The 23,931-nt window shown below is 34.7% G+C and overlaps 1 protein-coding gene across 2 annotated transcripts in view; it reads left to right on the top strand.

Annotated features, from left to right (window-relative positions):
• Window positions 1–23,931, top strand: part of neur (E3 ubiquitin-protein ligase neur) — a 591,978-nt gene that overhangs the window by 106,370 nt on the left and 461,677 nt on the right. Inside the window, exon 2 of one of the 2 annotated variants that reach the window (XM_069813207.1) lies at window positions 14,505–14,577. The exons of the other annotated variant lie outside the window; for it this stretch is intronic. Within the exon in view, the coding sequence (XP_069669308.1) occupies window positions 14,508–14,577 (70 nt within the window). The 5' untranslated portion in view covers window positions 14,505–14,507. The remainder of the gene's footprint in view (window positions 1–14,504; window positions 14,578–23,931) is intronic. 2 annotated transcript variants of the gene reach the window in all.

The raw sequence follows: 23,931 nt of genomic DNA, 5'->3' as shown, positions 1-23,931 counted from the left end.
CCTCGGCTACCCTGAGTGAATCTCATGCAACACCGAGACGCACCCACCCTCATTGTAAACATTGCAATAGAATGTATGTACTTATTTTCTCTTCTCTTTAGTAAGTAATTGTAATTTATTCCGTTCTTGCATTTCTTTACACACTATATTTCATATTATGCATTACAATTATTTTCTTTGTTGTTACCGGTGTCCATCTGTTCATGAAGATAAGTGTGATAAAGTATGCAATCAATTAAGCAAATACTTATATCAGTCTATAACCCAATATGGGATACTAGGATCGAGTAGTACTTTTGAAACTAACCTTAATCCACTAGATTTATTACACAGAAGAATAATTAAAATGTCTGAAAGCCTATTGATTATCCTACTGAAAAATTGTTTTTAGAATTTAAAGTTTTGAAAATACGTAAGTTACATAAAATTTATCTCAATGCATTATTAAATTTTATATATAAAAATTACACATATTTCAGATCATATACTCACAAACATAAACTAAAGGCGTGGATACAATACGCTTGCTTCAACCCAAGTTTTTAAGGAGCACTGCTTTCTACTATAGTACTAATATCGATCCTAGAAATTAAATACAAATTAATAAAGAAATACCCACATCTATTTACCTCCAATAGTTTGAAATTTTAAAATATGTGTAAGGAATTTGTTATAATTAATTATTAATTTTTAGATGCTATTTTATTGTTAATTATGCATGTAAATTTATTATGTATCGAATCCTCCCTTGAGCACGAGAATACTCTTCAGGGGAGTGCTAGAATTGAGTAAATTTACATTTTTTATTATATTTTTCTAGCAGTAAACATTATTATTATTATTATTATTATTATTATTATTATTATTATTATTATTATTATTATTATTCTACCCGTTCCAGACTTGACATATATTTCACCAAGTACAAAAATAGTACTACAAGCAATAGTTTTATTTCCATATCTTATAAACTTAATAACTCTTTACCATTGCATATAAGAAACACGTTATATTTTACTTTTAGAAGGATGGTGAGAAGGACATTGATGGCAAATCCCATCTGCATTGTCAATGATATTAGGAATGTTACGTTTTAGATACTATTTGTTTTAACCTCATGTAATTGACAAATCTTTACATTTTAACCTGATTTTATACTATTTCTTTTATAACTTTTAACCTGTTTTTGTGATTATCTGGTGATTGTATATTTATTTTTTATTTTATTCTTACATTTATTATAATGTAGTAACCATGTATTTATATATCTACTCTGACGTTGTCTATGGCTGTAAATCGCTGAATGACATTAAATTCATCTGTCTGTCTGTCTCTCTGTCTGTCTGTCTGTTTGTCTATTATATAAAACTAATTTACTTATTTTATTGTTAAAATCTTAGTTATTTGCAAAAGTAGATAAATGGTATCCTGGAGAGGTAGTCAAAAGTATCAACCTGCTCTTATTTTTTCTTCAATTATTATCTTTGCTCTGGCTATATCTAATCCTTTAGACGCCAACACTTTTGTTTTCTCTACGGAAATGTCTTCAAATATAAATTGTTTCGGAAATGTTTAATGGTTAACAAAAGGACATGTTGCGAGGTTGTCGTTGACCATCTGATTTTCACAGTATTTTAAGGATGTAGAAATGATATGGATAGTGGGATAAACGTACTGTAGGCTTGTCCTATCATACCTTCCTATTGCAGTCACCTTCACACGAATTCCGACCACAGACTTGGGGTGTAATGAGGGTAGTATTTGTTTCTGCCAAAGGAGAGCAACAAATTTCTGTGCAAAATCCGGGGAGCTGTGGACAGAATTCGCTAGAGTGCTTGGAATTACCACGAACCAAATGCCGGTGCTGGGATGTGCGTGCGGGGGTCAAGCGGTCGTGTGACGTGGCACGTGGCGGGACGGACTCGTCTGCCAGGCGCCCAACCCCTCGACCGCGGACCTGGTGCACGCGACAGCCGGTGTGTCTCTTCGTCTGTTGCCCAGATGTTGCGAGGAGCACCATAGCGATGCATTTATATTTATATGGAACCGACCCGTCAAACTACCGAAAATATTTATCGCCCCCCTTTTTAAGTCAAGGCATTAAAAAAACGAGGATATGTTCCAAGGTAAAGATCTTAGAACTGTAAGGCCCGATTGTATAAACCATTTAGTCTTAGATCAGAGGTTAAATTGATCCTTGTTTCAGCTGAACTTGGAATTTTGTGTTGTATAAAGTCTAATCTGAGATTAATTTGTCTCAAACTAAAGTCAACTTTGACTGGAGAAATTTCTCCGATTAAGTTAGATGATCCAAGTTCAGTTATTTCTTTTCTGTTTGAAATATACGAGTGACAGATTGTGCAAATAAAATATCCATTATTATTAATATTAATAGATATGTTAGGTACATTTATATATATTTCTTTCAATTTCTTGCCTTAATACACAAACATTCTTATATTTTATAAGGCTCTATCGTGTTCAGCAGTATCAAATAACATAACCTATAATTATATTATGTTTATAAGAACCATTAATTATTAATGGATATGATAGGTACATTCATAAATGTTCAATTAACTGTATTACTAAACGAAAATTGTTTTATAAAGCTTTATTATGTTTAGCAGTATCAAACACCATAACATGATAACAACTTGGAGAACAGTCAACCTTCTTCTTATTGTCCGCCATTATTTACATTGCAAAAAAAACCAGTGTCTCCAACAGAGTGTAATACGGGAAATCGCGAAAAAGTAGTTGTAAAGTCGCTAGATTTCTCATTATCAACAAAGAAAGATTAAATTTTGTCACTATGGGGTGCTAAAAAGGTCACTAAATCCCTATTTAAGCAATATAAAAGTTAAAAGAAATTGTTGTTGAAAAAGAGTTAAAATCGCTAGGTTGGCAACACTGAACAAACCTATATAACATGGTCCGCGCATCACGTATTTCACCTGTTTATGCGATGTTGCTAAATCCTTTTCACGTGAACTTAGATTGCATTTGAACCAAGGTAATTTTGATCGCAGACAAGTTTTATACAATAGAAGAAGTGTCTGAACTCGGTTTACTTTTCGATGTTCGATCAAAGTTGATCTTTAGTCAGGGAGTTTTATACAATTGGGCCTAAAGATCATAATCTAGACTAGAGTACAAACTTTTACCACAATGAAAGAATCGACTTCTGGCTGACATTTCTAATGAAGCACGTGGAAGGTACAGAGCCAAAGTACGACGCAACGATAGTAAGTCCTTTTGGCAAAATTTTGCTCCTGTTTCACGTCAGATTCTATTTTAGAGCCCGAATTTTTTCTTAGCTTTATATTCGTTAAAAACATCAACCAACAGAGCAACGAATGGTTACAACGAAGCCATCCGACAGGTGAGGAAGTGTTACAAATATGAAATAGTGTGATATACGACCTGAGACGTGTTGTATTCTAGCGGAAGCCTCCCAAATTACTACGCACTGAGACTCTCTTTCGCGGGAATGTCTTAGTTTGCAGTTAGAAACAACTGTTGAAACGTTTATCATTATTGCGTTTCGAGATAAGTGAAAATTTTGGCGCCAAGTTCTTTTCTTGAATTTATATTGTTGTTCCTCAGTGTTAGAAATATTAATGATATATACAGGAATTTCATTTCAAAACTTCCAAGTCTAAATAACTAATTATTTAAATTGAATTCAATTTAAACAAAAAAAAAAAAACACGTGAATTTACAGTAGATATTGAGGGGGAAATCTGAAAGCAGGCTTAATTGCAGTTTAGATTTCACCTCCACCCCCAAGCTACCCCACTTTTAGAAAATTTCAAATAACACCCCTAAATTTTTATACTTAAATATGAAAGATCATTAAATTGTTTATACACCTCATTCCTTTATTTCACATCTTTTGTTTTATATCGATGCCTGGCAACCTCGATTATTGTTACTGTTGATTGAAGCTGAAGCTACAAATACCATTGAACATTTCTTGTAATAGTTGACTCCTCCTTTTGACTTGCTGACAACATTTTTAGTACACCCCAAGTAATAATTGAGAGGCGTTTTCACAAACTAGTTATCTACATTTCTTTCGATTTTGAGGTTTTAGCGTATCCTTATGTTTTTGGGTCAGGAGAATCCAATGGTGCTATCAGAATTAAGCTAAAGTTGGTAAGTATAGCAGTAAATTTATCTTGAAATAAAAGAGATTTTTCAAAACTCGGTATCTACAGTTGTGTATTTTAGAAAAGAGTTGTCTTGAAAAATAGAAGACTTTGTAGATAACGAGTTTTGTGAAAACGCCCCTCATTATTGAAGCTGTCCACTTGCTCTACTGTCTCTTATGTTCTGCACGGCCAGTGCTATCATGCATTTAATATGAGTTTGCGTACATATTAGCAGTGTGATAATGCCTAGAACATTTAATCATACAGTTTTCTTGTATTTTATTTTATTATTTTTAGTTGGTTATTTAACGACGCTGTATCAACTACTAGGTTATTTAATGTCGATGAGATTGGTGTTAACGAGATGATATTTGGCGAGATGAGGCCGAGGATTCGCCATAGATTACCTGGCATTCACCTTGCGGTTGGGGAAAACCTCGGAAAAAACCCAACCAGGTAATCGGCCCAAGCGGGGATCGAACGCAACTTCAGACCGGCAGGCAAGCTGTTCTCTTAAAAGTAAAAGTGTATAGTAGTCTTCATTAATATGGAATGAAACATTGTTTCTTCTTCTGTCTCACTGAGTAATTACTTTTTATGCTCGACCATGCCGAAATGTAGTAATTATACACCTGGTAGCAGACCTTTAATGCATGTCATTAAAGTACATCTACTCATTAAAGGTCAGGTCTTTCAGCCAATGACGACTCCGGTTACAACTGTTCAGCCAATGACAGGTCAGCTTTCTACCGTTATAAAACCGCAAGTATCGATTATTCTCGGATATGCAATCGAAAGAGAATTAGCGAAAAGTCACGGAGGCTGGAAATCCAATACTGTCGCAGAAGGTTATGTTCTGTTACTATAATAATTAGCGTTAATTGTAAATAATATTCAAATAAATTCAATTTGTCATCTCGTTTTTCAATGTCTAATTTAATTTCATTGTTATCTCTGTAGGTTCTTATGGCCTAGCAAGGTCAATGTGCACATCTGTTCCTCAGAAAAAATCAATACTTTCGCGTCTGCGCACATCTCACAACATACGGGACATTGCTGCAGGTCAGATACAATAAAATTAATAATATCAAGTTAGAAATATGGTCGAGCATAAAAAGTCGTATGAAACTCGCCTATAATGGTAATTAAGAAGCTCGTATGAAAATTATGAAACTCGCTTGCGCTCGTTTCATAAATATCCATACTCACTTCTTAATTATCTTCATTATAGGCTCGTTGCATAATGTACTATTTTAATATACTACAAGAACTCGAGGGCCCATAATTTTACTTCCTTGTCGGATGCACTCATGATAAAGATTCTATTCTTTAAAACCCATCTTCCAAGGACAATTTTCGATCCCGCGAACCTCGAGATCCCAGCGGACAGCATGATAACCACATGTCGCCGAAGACGACTTATCCAATTCGCTCATTCTTCATCATATCAGTGGTTATTTTCCTTGACAAGAAAGTCATGGCTTTGTTTTGTTTTACGTTCACTAAGTTCCAACACTTTCCTCGGAAAATCAAGCAAACGAGTTAACAAGCTCCACCATTGTAATCGGATTACGCAAAGGCCTTGCATACATTGATGGCACTTAACGCTTTACCGAAAGTCGGAACACAGAATGGAGGATTATCCACGATATTATGTTCTTGTTTTTCCTTTCCTTATATTTCTTGAAGCACACGCTTTTGCATGGATTTTGTTATCAGCTTGCTCCTCACATAAATGGCTGTAATGCCACGCCATACATACTTCTTCTACAGAGTGCGAAAGGACAGTGAAAACGGTATACAACTCAGTCGTTTTAGGGAAACATTAAAGTATCTGAAATATACAGTGATTTGTTCCTCCTTTCCCACAACATAGCATATCTAAGAGAAACTCAACAAATTGAATTATGAATCCATGAGAACTGCATTAAAATAGTAATATACGTTACAAGAGCGGTATGTTGACGTTTTCATGTTCGAGGAAAAGATTGAAAAAGCGAAACGTAGTTGAGCTTTTTTAATTTCCGAGAACATGAAAACAAACATACCGCTCGTGTATCATACATTATTTTGTGCGAAGACCGTTTATTACGTACGTGAAAGACGAATTTCTAATTAGTTGCAACGAAATCTCCATCTTGGTTTCTGTTTAATCCGACAACTTTAGAAAACAAAAATATCTATACTCCAGCAGGCCGTGATATACGTCTGTCTTTTTTTTTTCCCCAGTCTATAAATGCGAACTTAAAACAAACGGTAAGGTTATGTAATGATTTATTTTTCATTTGAATATTTTAACAATATTATTTATATAACATATTGCAGTAATAACATCGGCATCTGGAATCTCGTTGATTTTTTCACGGCTTCCTTAATGTTACTTGTATCAGGAATGCAATAAGTTTCGTGGAGTAGTAGTCTTTACTTAATTTTTGCAAATATTTAAAAACAATAATTAACATTGCAATTTAGGTGAAATTGCAGTGGTAAGTTTCCAATTTATAATTATTACTATGTTAAACGTCTCTAAAAATAATATGTTAAAAGCCTAAAGCAGTAAAATGAATGTCGCGCTTAAGCGGTAAGAAGAGGGAAATTGTTATGTGTGTTACGTTGGGAATACTGAATGTGGTATTTCACACTTACCGCGTATTGGTTCTGTGCGGAAAACAAGCAAATACGCACGATCTCGCACAAATTAATTTTCCAAAGACTTAAGAAGTTAGAATAAATTTCAGGTCTTAATCCCATATTGCTTCAAATACTTGGGATGTACTATAATATGAGCTGCTGCCAAGAAGTCAAAAGGAGGATAGCAATGGCCAAGGAAGCTTTTAATAGAAAAAGGAACATCTTCTGCGGATCTCTGGAAAAAGAACTAAGGACGAGACTAGTGAGGTGCTTTGTATGGAGTGTGGCATTGTATAGACATTACGACGAAGTGAAGAGAAGCGAATAGAAGCATTTGAAATGTGGATATGGAGAAGAATGGAACGTGTGAAGTGAAGTGAAGTGACAAAATAAGAAATAAAGCTGCGTTGGAAAGAGTGAGTGAAGAAAGAATGGTGCTGAAACTGATCAGGAAGAGGAAAAGGAATTGGTTTGTCACTGGCTGAGAAGAAACTGCCTACTGAAGAATGCACTGGAAGGAATGTGAAAGGAAGAAGAGTTCGTGGCGGAAGAAGATATCAGATGATAGACAACATTAAGATAATTATATGGATCATATGAGGAAACAAAGAGGAAGGCAGAAAATAGGAAAGATTGGAGAAAGCTGAGTTTCCAATGAAAGACCTCCTCTTGGGCAGAACACTAAATGAAATGAATGCCATTTTAGGTTAGAAAACGAACCTATTAATAAGTTAGGACGGTATTACACTATCAGAGAAATTTGAGGATCTTTGATACAAGAACTTGAATGAAAACCATCTTGGATGACTTTCTGCATGTCGTTATATTTGATCAAAGTTATCATGGAAACGGCTTGAAAATGGCGGATAAATATCATCTGTCACGGGGGGGGGGCATCAACAATTTGTAGGTAGGGAAGTGAAATGACAACGCCATGACCAGCATAATAATTATGTCTTCATTCGATACAAAATAAATCGAACTGGAACATAGAAGGCTCTAAAAGCTAAAAATAAAGAGTGAAAATGGCATATTTAACAAGTCCTGAAAAATGAAGTCTTAATGTTAAAAATTTGCATACCTTTAAAAACAAACATAAAATGTCATTTTCCTCAAAATGCATTTCGATTGGGATCTGCCGTTATTATAGTGAGGACCTGAATTTTCGTCGTTTGTGCGTGCTATAAACAATGCATAGGGCATTCGTACAGGCAGGTTATGTTTACCATTTCGACTGTATCGGTATTACTCTTTAATTACATCATTCGTCCACCGATAATTGATATAAGAGTTGAAAATATTATCGAATAAAATAATTAGTGAATCAAATGTGTATTGATACTGAATTCTGTTGTCTGTAATCGAGAATGAAGCTTTCAGAATGACAACCGCACCTGACAGGTTTTCAATACTCTCATTTCAGTGACGCAGTGGTGTGGCTTATTTGTAATTGAGGAATCAGTAACATAACTAGCATACTATGACAGATTTCATTTTATTAAAACGAGTTACGTAACAGGATGTGAAGTGTATGTACTTACGTGACAGCGACGATTTTATTTGTGGAATATGGCAGTAGAGCATTAATTATTAGTAGGGCTGTTATCTGTATTATTTAATTATTATTATTATTACAAACAGGTTTACAAAGTAATATCACATCTTCCTATGTCCAATGTCCTACGTTCTTATTTTTTTCTCCATTTCTCCCTATCTTCCCAATCCCGTTCTTGCAGTCCTTTCTCTGCCAACGCTTTATTTATGTCTTGCAACCAGGTGTGGTCTACCTCTGCCTCTTGTTCCCTCTGGAATCCAACCTAAAACTCTTCTTGGTAGCCTTCCATCATCCATTCGCTTTACATGTCCATACCCATGGATGGGCAACTCGTGCTCCCAAAGTGCTAAAAAACCTTGAAAGAGAGAAAGGCAGACGTAGCCAGCCGCAGCAGTTACAAGTTGTTTGTAGTTTCGATGCAAAAGCCACGGTGCGCTCTGGCGGCTCGTGCAGGTGGTCGTGATATCTATTCCATGATTTGAATTTCAGAATGACGCATGGTACAATAATTATAGTAATTTTAGACAGACTATACCTAAACACACATAACAAAATTATATTATTTTCTAGCTTTGTAAATTAGTTTAGTACTGGAAACACAAATTGAATACAACCTTTTCAAGATACAACAAATATAGCTTCAACACTGATTTATTATTACACTGTTTGTTAATATTTCTTATTATATGTCTTATTTGAAATGTAGAACGCTAGAATTACAAGTCTTTATACATTAAATAGTATTCCTCTGTTCTCATAAAGGTAATAGTCTGTATTCGCAAACAATAACAAATTCAAGGAAGTATTTTTTACATGTCACGGCAGATGAAATAAGCTTATTTCTGAGCTCTTTCTTTACTTTGAGAGCTTTTACACTCCTTTCTTGTATTAAACTCTGCCTCAAGCACATACAGTATATATGGAAGCAAAGAGTATATTTGGAAATTCTGACTTAGGCAACATTACGAACAGTTCGATTCCTGATTGTGCTGGAATCTGAATGGCGTGCTGTTCTGTAGATTTATCAATTCAAGCTATAAATTTTCAGGATTTTCTATCTGCGTAAGCAAAAAGATTTCAGAAAAATTCCGATTCCTTGTCAATTTTCACTGTTTCTCCAAACTTAGCAGTGAATCTACTGTAGGTCTTGAAGTAGGATCTTATATTTGATAAGAAGATTTTCTTATCACTCTTGAAGATAGTTTATAGTCAAAGAAAGTGAAGTTGTCTATGTTCTACCACATTTCAAATTTATCCATAAATGCTCTTAGCTAGTCGATTATATGTCGTGCAATTCTGTAACTCGCACGCACAACGTGCTAATGATATTTGATATCAGTCTCACCTTGTTGATATCTCATTTTTACCTTTAGCTGTTCTAAAGCAGATACAGACAGTATTTCTTTACTAAAACCTTCACTGTTTATTTGTAACATAAAATGTCATGCGTAATAAAGTGTAATAGAATACAAGCTTTACCTCTCTTCTTAATAAAAAAAATTCTCTTTTTACTCGTAACTAAAGGGAAATGATCTGGGAATTATATTGTTTTTCACTTAAAACGAGCCGCCACTTACTGCAGACGCGATCGAACATATGTCTTGAAAGAACCGCACACAGACAGTACAGCTAGTACAGAGTCCGTTCTACTGCACTGAGATTGTGTGACACTTCGAGAGCACGAGTTGCCCACCCATGTCCATACCATTCTAAGTGTCTGTATTTTACGAAATCTAAAATTGAATTATCTTTATTCATCTGTTGCCTTATCACTTCATTTCTTAATTTTTCAAGTTTAGAATGTCTGGCCGAACGTCGTAAAAAATCCATTTCTAATGCTAGCAATTTTGACCTCAAATTTTGATTTAGCTTCCATGTTTCCGCTCCATATGTTATCAAACTTTGGACTATAAACAGATAAATATTTATTTTTGTATCCTTAAAAATAGTCTTGTTCCATAATACTCCATTTAACATCGCTGTAGCTGATCTTCCTTTATTTATCCTATGTTTAATATCACCATCCTGTGTAGCATTTTTAATTAATTTTGACTCCTAAATATTCAAATTCATTTCACTCTTTGATGATACCTGTTCCATCTTCAAAACGAAATATCTTGTATTTTCACCGCATCCCATATGAAATATCTTTTCAAAATTTATTTTTAATCTCCATTTCTCATATTCTTCAATCATTTTCTAAACATATATTCTGTATCATCATATTCTTGTGCTATTATTATTGATCATATTATTTAATTTTTACATACGTATATTACGTTATCATAGAACGAGATAGGAAATTACGAAATCATCATTTCGTTACTTGTATTCATTTAAATCATTTATTATAATAATGTGAATGAGTAGACAGTATTGGCACAACACATCTTATAGATAGCGGTACACAAATCGTGGATAATCTCAGACTAATAGAATATGTATTTTTTACTGATAAAAAAAGGCAAACCTACTAATGCCTGTTACTCACGGCTAAATTTTTCGTTAAATGTATTGTTAAAGAAATTTAATTCAATTGAACTGCATCAAATTCCTGTTGCTTATGGTAGAATTTTAGTAAAACAGAGTTTCGTTAAACGTTGAACACAGCTTTTCCCAAATAGAGCAGGTCCTACTTTCGATAAATATTGGACGAAATCAACCAATCAGCGAAGCGAATGTGTGGAAGCAGCGCTATCTGATTGTGAAGCTCATGGCGAGTCCTCGGCATCAACCCCTTTGATTTGATTACCTGGTTGGGTTTTTCCGAGGTTTTCTCCAACCAAAAGGCAAATGCCGAGTAATCTTTTGGCGAATCCTCGGGCCTCATCTCATCTCACTACATCCCGCCAAAATATTGTAAAAATTGCACAAAATTGTAAAAATTGTAGAAAATTACAAAATTGTAAAACCGTAAAAATTTGTAAAAATTGTAATTGTAATATTGTAAAATTTTGACTTGTTCCACATCTTAAAGCTTCATTGCTCATGTAAGGTCTATGGAATAAAATGAATGAATGAATGAATGAATGAAACATAAACATTAAACACGGCTGACTCTAGGTGGAACAAAGAATTGGTAATTCTTTTGCTAGACGAATGACAGTCACTGATTTCAATTGAGAAAACAGTACAAAATATTACTCATAGATGGCAGGGCAAACAGAGTGCAGTGTCAAATTCACTGCATAAATGGAAATAGTGTTTTCGAAAAAAATTGGATGGAAAATTTGACCTTGAGTAAGGAACCAATTTCATAAAATATTTATAAAAACTATCGTTATATTTAACGAAAAATTTGACCGTGAACAACGTGCATTAGAATTAAAATTGTTATAAATAGTCACTTTATAGGACAAGTGAATTCCTTCCATTCCTTTTGTTGCAGTCTCCCCTCCAGAGGCGTAGCTAATAAACTGACTAGATTTTTAAGGATTCTTAAATACAATAAGAAAGAATTTCAATAAGGAATGTGAGCCCAGAAACTGTATTACTATTAAAAAACATACATTAGTAATTGATATCAACACCTCTATCGTTTGTGAAACGTAAGAAATACATCATAGGTTATGTAGAAATATTTATGCTATGGATGTCGCTGAAAGTTACTGCAAACAGATACATATAGCAACAAAGTATTTCTGCTTTAGGCTTTATTGCGTCTCAAAATATCCCCCTTGTATCTTTTACATTTGTCCATTCTATGGAACCACGTTTCTAGATGCACTTCAGACACCAGTTCGTTGGAGATCTCAATTTCAGCTTCAGCGAGGTTAGAGAACAATTCGCGCAGTTTTTTCTTGATGTTTGGGAACAAGCAATAGTCGCGTGGTGCCAGATCAGGACTGTAGGACAGGTGAGTAATCTAATTGATTTCATAACAGAAGTGACCAAAAATTTCACTGTCCAGTAATGTGTAACGATGCATTGTCATAGTGGAGGATGATACGGCTTCAAGGTTGTTCTATACCACATGATAATCCTCCAGTAGAACAGAGATAATACCGTAGGACCAGAGCGACGAAAGAATGAGGCAACTATCTTCTTGCCAGTGCTTTGGCCTTCTTTGACTTTTGTAAGCTTGTTTTTGTCTGGGAGATCCATTGTGCCGATTGCCATTTTTCTGAATCATGTTAATCAATTTTCCCTCACCTCTTATGATGTCAAAAACAGAATTTGAACGGCCTCGATTGAATTTTGTAAACATTTCCTTGCATACATGTTTGTTTCTCAACTTCTGCCATATTTTGTGGAATCCCCTGGGCACACAACTTCCTCACAAGATGATTATGGAGGACCTTTTGTATTGCACTCATACGTATCTCCAAAGGTGTCCGAATTTCAGTGTAGTTGATTCCATTATCTTCCTTAATAATTTCACGCACAGCATTGATATTTCTGTCACTGGTCACTGCAGCAGGTCGAACCTTCAGAAATCGTATCTGATTTGAGTAAGTCAATTTTTTAATACCGCAAACCAAACACATACAGTCATCTGTGATAGTTCTTTATTTCCAAAAGCATTTTGAAGTCTTTAGATGCATTGTTTTGGCGTCAATTCCGATTTAAAATGATAAAAAAGTCATAGTTTGAAAGTATTGTCAATTTGATAGACTATCAACTTCAAAAATATGTACCAACTAAACTAGATAATATTTCTTTGTATTTGTAAACAGCGGTTGTCTTGGAAACTGAATATTTATTATCGAACAAAAGACATTCTAGTTTATTCCTATTTATAACTTATATCAATTTGCAGAAACTTTCAGTGTGACCCATGTATTTTCGCCGAATTTTTATAAAATTCCAAACTGGTGAGCAAATTAAAAAGACTTAAGGTCTCTTGCTCTTGTTTTGGAATTACAGTTGCAAGTAATGAAAATAGTAATTGAAGGGGTTTTTTTTGGAAAAACAACCGTAGTCCGAAAACATAAATTTTCAGGAGAAACAAAAAATTATCTGGCATGGATGTTGTTGACACTTCAAGTATTAAATTCATCTTAAGATGTTGTAGGAACTTTGGAAAACTGAAGTACATTTATAACTTAAAATGCAGGTAACTGTAGACAATGGTTGTTTTAAGAAAAAATATTCTTTTGCGGCTGAAGTGTGCCTCTCCTTTAATCTTCTTTTTCTGTATTATAAATGTTTCTTCTCCTTTCAATGCTTACTCTTCTTCATTGGGGTTACCTCTGCACTTAAAGATGACTCCATACCAATACAATTCACGTGCTAAAGTATTTTTCTCTGAGGTGGCTTTTGCCGCGTATATAAGAAGCAGTACTGCCAATCTACTACAGTTTAAAATTGTATGGATAAACATTTCAAGATATGAATGGGATATTTGAGGAGTCCACTGCAAGAATGATGGATGTCACTTTCTTGTCGAAAATGAACCAAGACTGTCAATAAATAGCTTAAGACATATAGAATGTACATAGAGAGTTATATGGCATTAACACTGATAGTCATTGTCCAGTAATGATCGGAAAATCACAGTTAAGCTTTGAGCGCTAAGCATTTCAAACTTTCAATTGCTTCTCCTGCAAAATGTATTCCAAATGACATTCATCATTCTTGCAGTGGACTCTTCATTTGTAAGCGCTACCATCGCCCTAAACAACGACTGTGTTAAAAAAAAAGTCTTTGGACTATGGTTGTTTTATGAAAACCACTGAAAATTTCCACTTATATAACATAGAACTATGGTATTTTTTTTCCCACAAACAATAATTCAGTAGATGGCCGTTAGCATACATGCTTAATATCTGAAATTTGCATTTTTTGGGCTTTGGTTCTTTTTCTAAAAAAAAAAAAAAAAAAAAAGCCCTTCAATTTGTTACCAGTGAGTGAACTTCTAAAGCTGAATTAAGAAGTTAAGTTTCTCTTTAGTGAGCCTCATTAGCTATTATTAATTACTAATAAGTCTATTTTAGCATGCATATAAAGTTTAAATAACGATTTTCATAATAAGAAAGGAGTATTAGAAATCAGATACCAGAAACTAGGAATAAGTATAGATACTTTCGTTCGCACGCTGTATACACATACACGCACACAAACACACACATATAATTCTTCCCTAGTTGTACAATAACTTGTTATTTTAGAGACACTTCCTTTGAACTTTGAAATGTGGGGTAACAGTGATTGTGGTGTAGGTGATGGAGAAACTGGTCGAATCCATGCGTCGACGAGTGCGGCAGTTTTGCAAGCGAGGAGGAGTCTTACTAGGTATGTTCACCACCATATATGTACCTTTAAGTATTGGGACCTCTGTTCATTTAATCCTCTCTCTTATGAGGTTTTGTGAATATACCCCGGACTTACGTACGTGGGTCGTTAACTAAGTGTTGCATCACATTTGTTTTTTCATTCAAGGCTTGTTTTATTGAAATCGTAAATATGCCACATTATTCCCCAATTCATTTGCTACAAATACCTATTTGTTTCACATAGTATCCATTCTAACGTATGACTTTATACAATCTAGATGGTAAAGCCTGTTTACCGTCGCGGTACCACTCTGCTGGTCTTCCTCTCAGCCACGTCTTTTCTTCAGCTACGACATCCTCGTCATTGTATCGCTTCCCACGGACTGTGTCTTTCAGAAGATAAAGCAGATGGAAGTCGGTGCAAGATCCAGGCTGTAGAGTGGATGTGGAAGTACAGTTCATCCGAGTTTTGTGATCTTTTGACGAGTGTGCAAGCGTATGTGTGACCTGGCATTGCCATGTTAAAGGAGAATTCTTTTGACATCTTTGTGATAACGAACATGCATAAATCGTCTCTTGAACTTCTTTCAAGTCTTCATGAAAACTTCTGAGTTTATTGTTTCAGTAGCAGGCAATGTGTCAATCAGAATTGCCCCTTCAGAGTCCCATAATTGTTCCTTCAGAGTCCCAGAATTGTTCCTCCAGAGTCCCAGAATTGTTCCTCCAGAGTCCCAGAATTGTTCCTCCAGAGTCCCAGAATTGTTCCTCCAGAGTCCCAGAATTGTTCCTCCAGAGTCCCAGAATTGTTCCTCCAGAGTCCCAGAATTGTTCCTCCAGAGTCCCAGAATTGTTCCTCCAGAGTCCCAGAATTGTTCCTCCAGAGTCCCAGAATTGTTCCTCCAGAGTCCCAGAATTGTTCCTCCAGAGTCCCAGAATTGCCCCTTCAGAATCACAGCGTCGCAGAGTTGCCCCCCCCCCCCAGAGTCGCAGATCACCCCCTCCATAGTCGCAGAACTGCTGCCTTCAGAGTCGCAGAACTACTCACACAGATTCTCAGAACACTGAAGCCATAAGGCCTTATCTCCATAAACACTTTTCAAATGCATCTGAATGTTTTCAATGGACTTCGCAAAACGAAATTCAATCACAGCCCTCGTTTTGCATTTCTTCTTCTTCGTTCTCTTTATTGGCCTCGGGTTCAATTTGCTGATCCCATGTAGCCAACTCAATTCTCTACTATAAAAGTATATTCTGTAGTATCGAAATACCGCATCCACAGGTGACTAAATTTTTTTAAAAGACGTAAGTAAATAATGAATGATAAGAGATGATAATGAATACGTCTGCACTGCACAGAGACAGACCGATGAATCCAAACTTTGCATTTACTTCACATGCAGTCGCAATTTTGAACAACTAACTGCATCATTGTCATGTAAAGCAAAATGACGAAACTACATGGAGTTATGCAGGAAGGTTCCAAGATGCTGTGTATAAAATTTTGTTCTCCAATGAAAAGTGGCCGAGAAACAAATGTGGTGCAATACTTATTGAACCATGTAATACCAAAAGCATGTTGCGTTTAATGTTGTAGAACTTTGCAAGAGTTACAGCCATGCCTTATCGATATATTTACATGAATTTTATTAAACATATAAAATAATGCATATTTTCGTAGATGTTTTCCCCATTTTTCTTGTTGTATTTGGATTAGCCTGTCAACAGTTCCAACATCGAGGAAACTGCACTCCTTTCACATCTTTAATGTCGACGTAATCACAATTCTGTGTTACGCTGAAAGCGCAGTCAACACTGTGGGTCGCAGTGACACGATTTGTCACTCACAAGGAAACTGTTAGTGAGATCATATTGAAAACTCACCTCAAACTGCACATACAGATCTCCTCAGCAGATAGTTAATAATTAAATATTAGGAGGGAATTTATAAACTCGCTAGGATTGTATAAAAGTCTTTATTTTTAGTTTGCGGTTGAGTTCAGAGGTTTTAGGTCTTATGCCACAGACTGTCACACACATTACAAAATGTAGCAGAAGTTATTGTTAATAAAATGTTATTTTAAACAACTAAAAGCTTCTACATAACATAGTCTAGTCCACACCTGTGGAGTAACGGTCAGCGCGTCTGGCCGCGAAACCAGGTGGCCCGGGTTCGAATCCCAGCCGGGGCAAGTTACCTGGTTGAGGTTTTTTTCGGGGTTTTCCCTCAACCCAATACGAGTAAATGTTGCGTAACTTTCGGTGCTGGACCCTGGACCCATTTCACCGGCATCATCACCTTCATTTCATTCAGACGCTAAATAACCTGAGATGTTGATACAGCGTCGTAAAATAATCCAATTAAAAATATTGTCTTTCTGTAACATTGATCATATTTAAATCGTAAGTTGCAGAAACCCAACAACTCACAATTTGTCTCAAATTCAGTTTTTCATATCGAGCGTAACAATAAAACTCAACTTTACATTAGAGCGATTTACATATTATATATATACTAGTGGCTTGTGCAGCAAATACTGCTGGAAACTAAGTTCATTAGACGTTCAAATAAAAATTTTTCAGATTTATTTTCATTGAAGAATACTTGTCTTTTTGATAGTTATTTGCTTCCATAATAATGAAACATACTCCCTCAGGATGGACTTTTTTAGGCCAAATACTTTTTCTTGAACCTATCCAACTTCAGTTTTTGAGTTTCAACGCGAAAACGCAAGTATCAATGTCAGGACGATAGCAGTAGCTATTTCAGGTCATTGTGGATTGTAGGCAAAAGTTAAAAAAATGTCAGATTTGCTAAACTTTCGAACAATAGCATTTTCGTATAGCTGCTGCATGTAGAACTTGAAATGTAGACGGTAAAATCATTTTATCCTACTAAGAGATCTTGCTGAAATGATCTGAAGACTACAAAGATTTCTAGGCCTCTTATTTTATCAGTAAGTAATACCTTTTTATCTTTCCTTAGGAACTGTAATTTTTGTGCTCTCTCGAGCCAATACTGAAGACAATGACACATATCAATATCTACACCACACCGCCATTAAGTACATGAAAAAGACCCAACCCCACTGGGTTAATAAGTATAAAAATATTTGATTTTTAATAACAATATTATTATCTTACTTAAGTTTTGTAATTATATATAGCAGCCACTCAGTAAATTATAGAAATGAAGATCTAAATTAAGATATTCTCTACATTTACTTACATAACCACAAAACGTTTCACTTTCATGTCATCAATATAGCATCAATATTATGTACAATTAATGAAAAATAGATGCATCATAATATTAACTACAATAATATTTAATTTCTAATGGTAATAATGTCATCAAACCACCTCAAGTTTCGTAGATTTGAATATCCAATACACAGCTGTACTCAGAAAATTATACACTGCAGAATCAGTTTTTAAAAACAAATGGAATTGAGCTCTAAATATGTCGGCAATCCTGCAGGTCATGGCCTTCGTGTAATAGCCTATTGTTTATTGTAGTGTGTGTTTTGTTCTGAAATTCAATCAAGTCGGCCGTGATTCAATAAAATTAGTTCTCAAAACTGACAAGAGATGAATTTTGGAAAATAGGAAAATTATGTAGGAAAATTGACATTGCACTGAAAACTGCTATTTTTCCGAAAAATTTTGGATGCCAGGGATGAAAATGATGGGTCACTCATTAAAATCCGTTCAGCCGTTTTCCCGTAATTTCCATTACTAGTTCAAATTATATATATATATATATATATATATATATATATATATATATATATATATATATATATATATATACAGGGTGAACAGTAAATAATGTCATTAATTCTGGTGGACGATTCCTTTAGTAAAGGGCAACAAAAAAGTCAAATATCACTTTGATGTATTTTGAATAGTTTTCAAGAAAATATGCATTTTAAAATACATGAATTACGAAATCGTGCAACGCTGTGTAATCAGCAAGTGCACACAAGGCTGTGTTGCTCTGAACAACCCCTTCACCTGACTGTTATGAACAGGGAAGTTGAAGGTCATTGCCACGTACATTGTTTTTAAACTCTTAAGAAAAATATAGACGATCTACCGTTTAATGTTTGTGTTTAAACTGTGTTAGAGAACGGAGAATGAACACTGCTCATTTCACGTTAAATAAAATCATCAAAAATTTAAAATAAACTCTACAACCTAATTTTAATTAGGCGTTGAGAAAACGCCAATAATAAGATGAGCTTATTTGAAAATAAATTAAAAACATGAAGGCATATTTCTACTTTCACATTTCAATTGAATATTCTAGAGGTCGTAAACGCTAATGATGCTTATGTCACGTTATAAAAACAAAACTTTAAAAAATCTAAAAAAAAAAAAAATATTTTATTTATTTATTTCTTCCTGTAACCACTACAAGTTGCCATTCACAGAGAGTACCATGATACAATAAATAGAGTAAATGCCTTGAGGCTTAGTGATACATTGTTGTTAGAGTGAAAAATAACAGTTTGAATTAGATTGAAACATGATAATAAACGAAGTAACGTCAAGAAGATGCGAATTAAAGTCATGGTCGTATGTATGATGCCTGAAAATAGCTATTGATCCTTTGAGTGCTGCAATTGTTAGATCTCTTAAAATATCTTTATGCAGGCCAAAATATTTACAGAAGTCGACTAGGAACTGGAGTATTTATTTATTTTACGTTAAACAAACTAAATTAAAAGTGTTATTTTTAAACTCTTCGATTTAATTTTAATTAAATCCTCGGTGAGCGCAGACTACAATTGTTTGAAAATATATAATATACGTAATATATAGTCGTTGTGCCTACAATAACTCCTGTGTGACATATTTATGGATTTTCAGATTTTTGCTCTATTAAATAACTTAAATAGTGATACAGCAAATAATAAAATCTCCTATAGGCCTATGTAATTATATTTCTTTGTTTTGAAAATGTAAGAATTCACAGTCTCCTATGTGCGGCTGCCATAGGATGAATATATGTGTTTTTACTTCCTACTGAAAAATTTTATATTTTGCACATAGGAGTTATTGCAGGAACAACGACGATATATATTAACCACTCAACGGGAACTCATCTGAGACAAAAGTAGGTTTCGTGGATTTGTTTTCAAACAAGAAATAAATTAAGTTCAAACATGACAAACAAATCTGTTGTATTTTCGGGACAAACACATTAAAGTCCACCATTTAAAAAGATTCTATGGACGAAACAGAACTAACAAGAATATTAGTAACCACATAAGAATTCCACAAATTTCCTAAATTATCATGTAAAAAAAAATCAGTTTGAAATTGATGCACATTCAATTTTTGTGGGGAGTTTTTTTCACCTCCTGTAAAATGTTCGTTTCTGGACTTGACTGGGTTTTGTATCGAAGTCTTCAATTGCCCTGGACCGGATCTGAACGCGGGAACCTCGGATCGAATGGCTAGCATGTTAAGGTAGTAGTGTTAGTTGTTGTAGTAGCTGTAGCGGTGGTAGTAGTATAAAAGAGATGTTGATAAAGTTTATGGACCCTAGGTCATCAGGAGACATGGTAGGTTTTCGTAATCACGATAAGTGCGAAATGTGCCCAAATGTTGTCATACTCGTAATATGTAATTTTATGTTTGAAAGCATGCTAAGTATAGTAGTTTTTAATCCGCGATGAAATGTGAAATGTATGTGTTTCTGCGAAATAAGAGCGAAATTACATTTTCTGGGAAATTTTTGTGTGTTTGTAAAAAAAATCGGAATCTGTCTGAAGGTCCTGCCACATACAGGTTCTCAAATTTTTTTAAGTAGTTTGATCACCCTTCCATGTTAGCTTTTACAGTATGAATAGCATAGGAATGTAATCTAAATGACATCATCTTTGTTGTCTGTGCTGTTAACTCGAGTTTCCAACTATTTTGTTTGAAGCTGGTGGTAGAATGGATGAAATCCAAATTCCCATAATACATTTTTACCACTTAAGAAATAAATTAATAATTTACACTTACGTTTAATGTATAAAGTTAAAACTTGTTAATTAATTTACTTCTTCTTCTTCTTCTTCTTCTTATTATTATTATTATTATTATTATTATTATTATTATTATTGAATTGAACGGGTTACATCAGCTTCTTGTCTATGCGGATGACGTGAATATGTTAGGAGAAAATACACAACGATTAGGGAAAACACGGAAATTTTACTTGAAGCAAGTAAAGCAATCGGTTTGGAAGTAAATCCCGAAAAGACAAAGTATATGATTATGTCTCGTGAAAGGAATATTGTACGAAATGGAAATATAAAAATTGGAGATTTATCCTTCGAAGGAGTGGAAAAATTCAAATATCTTGGAGCAACAGTAACAAATATAAATGACACTCGGGAGGAAATTAAACGCAGAATAAATATGGGAAATGCGTGTTATTATTCGGTTGAGAAGCTCTTATCATCCAGTCTGCTGTCCAAAAATCTGAAAGTTAGAATTTATAAAACAGTTCTATTACCGGTTCTTCTGTATGGTTGTGAAACTTGGACTCTCACTCTGAGAGAGGAACATAGGTTAAGGGTGTTTGAGAATAAGGTGCTTAGGAAATATTTGGTGCTAAGCGGGATGAAGTTACGGGAGGATGGAGAAAGTTACACAACGCAGAACTGCACGCATTGTATTCTTCACCTGACATAATTAGGAACATTAAATCCAGACGTTTGAGATGGGCAGGGCATGTAGCACGTATGGGCGAATCCAGAAATGCATATAGAGTGTTAGTTGGGAGACCGGAGGGAAAAAGACCTTTAGGGAGGCCGAGACGTAGATGGGAGGATAATATTAAAATGGATTTGAGGGAGGTGGGATATGATGATAGAGACTGGATTGATCTTGCATAGGATAGGGACCGCTGGCGGGCTTATGTGAGGGCGGCAATGAACCTTCAGGTTCCTTAAAAGCCATTTGTAAGTAAGTATTATTATTATTATTATTATTATTATTATTATTATTATTATTATTATCTTCAAGTATTTAGGTTTATCGCCTGTTACGCCTCTATTTGCTGGTCTATCCAGCGTTTCCTTGGACGGCCTAAACTTCTTCTTCCCTTTGGCTTGTATTCCATTATTTGTTTCGGAACACGGTCATTATTCATTCTTTGAACATTCTGTGACCAAGAACTTCTATATTCTTCTACTTTCTTTATTAAGTTCTCAGCATTGAGTTCCTTTCTAATATCTGTAATCCTTTTCCTATCCGTTAAACTATATCCAGCCGTTGCTCTTAGGAATCTCATTTCTGCTGCCTGCAATCTAGATATATCTCTCTTCGTCATGATCCTTGTCTCACTGCCGTGTAAGCATGTTGGTATCGCTATCACTTTATAAAACTTCATTATAGTTTCCTTCCGTACCTTTTGTGTTCTAATTGTGCCGTTCATGTTATTAAATTTTGCTATTTTTCCGTTAATGTCAATTTCACCATGGCAAGATATATCACATCCCAAGAAAGTGAAGCGGTGAAACTGTTCAATAGGAGTGTTATTAATGACTATCTTGGATCTTACAGGATTTATACCTTTGAATGCCATTACTTTAGTTTTTGTTGTCGATATTTTTAAATTATATTTTTCAAATACTTTTTGAAGTTCATGTAATTTACTTATTTATTTTAATTTAATTAAATGACGGTCGTCTAAAAAAAAAATATGCAATACGCGCGGCAAGTCAATTACAGCATCCCGTAAATAAAAAAGACTCGTTTTCGTCGCATTTTCTTTTCTTTTTTTTTTTTTTCAAACTTTTCCTCGATTCTGTAATAACGCACACTTGTCGCAGTACATATTTATACTATTAGCATAAACTTTTCAAAGTATGTCTACTTTTATACTCGAAGTTCTTCCTGTACTGAGCTAGAAATTATTTTGTTTTCCTTTTTACCTCCACTATCGAAATCTTCAGTAGGGACGATTTGTTGTTGTTTTTTTTTTTAATATGAATCCCTTTTCGTTATTTTGCTTGTAATCATTTCACGTGGTATTTCGCAAACACTCATCTATTTCATGTAACTGTATTAAGTTGACAGTTTAAGCTCTGGGCCATTCCATTTCTCTTCTTGAATGCACGCAAACAGATTTAAATTCAATATAAAGTATATTCACTATCATAGTGTGCAGTTCGTTGGCTCCTTTGAACGCCCACTTAACAGATTTACGACTTCCTACACAAACACCTCTGACCATCCCACTCTGTCTCCCCAATCCCTATGCTTACAGTTACCGCATTCAGTGACATTCTGTGCTAACTGACGGGATTCTTGCAATTCGGGGGAGATGTGGCAACTCTCCTTCCATGTTGATGTGAAGGGAGCCTGACTATTTTTCTAAACGAGGGTTGTGATTGGTTGCTAACAAGCAAAGACAAGATATCCGTCACCGTAAGGAAGACATTTATTTATGACAACCAATTAGTAGGGGGCAGTAGAAGGTCTGTCGGCAAAGTCCTTTCTGCGAAACTGCACTCCATGATATAAAATTAACTTCACTTTGTAAACATGTTTTCTTTTGATTTCGACCGACTTTCAGTGAAAGACTGTTCTCTGCGAACAAAAACTTGTTGTAGGAACCCGCAAACGTATTTCTCAAACATTGGTGACGAACATTATTCGTGAACAAAGTTGTCGTTGATCTGGATTCCACTTAACCAGCTTTCAAGTTACATCAAGACCATTCGACCAGCTCCCGGGAATTCAAAATTACTGGAAACTTTCCGGACAGATCTCGTACATTGTTACCAACAGCGGAGTCTGCCTATTTCTCTGGGACCTTTTGTATTGTATTTTATTATATAGCTCTAAATATTTTGTTAAGTCTGTGTCATCATACTATACGAAATGCTCTTAGTAATTATTTTAATTATGTAAACACTTTTTCTTTAATTTGTACAAATACAGGCCTAGACATGGTGGTATGAATTTTTAGAACAATATTGACTCTTGTTTTTTGACCTCGAGATCCTGAAGTGCTGAGTACGTTTGGGAGATATTTTATATATATACGTATATTTGGTTTTTATTCGGTTTCCTTACATCCCAATATTTTATTTTCTTTATTAGGAAACGTCGGTGGTTGTGTTGTTTTACATCTCACCTGACCTGACAGTTGTTTTTATGACTTGGTATTGCTGGTTCAGTATTTGTTTTGGGCATGATATTCGTTGATGCTATTGTAAGCCCACATTAAATATTTTATACCTAATTTCCCTTGTCCTTTTTAAATTACTTTTATCAGATGTTTAGTCTGGCAGTGATTTTAAATAACACTGCTCTTTTAAATTTAGTGTTGCTTTGCTCTTTGTACTTCGAAACAATTTGATGAGTA

Source organism: Periplaneta americana, chromosome 1 (genome assembly GCF_040183065.1).
Source record: "Periplaneta americana isolate PAMFEO1 chromosome 1, P.americana_PAMFEO1_priV1, whole genome shotgun sequence".
Lineage (NCBI taxonomy): Eukaryota > Metazoa > Arthropoda > Insecta > Blattodea > Blattidae > Periplaneta > Periplaneta americana.
Note: the sequence above shows the minus strand (reverse complement) of the source record. Positions and strands in the feature narration are given on the sequence as shown.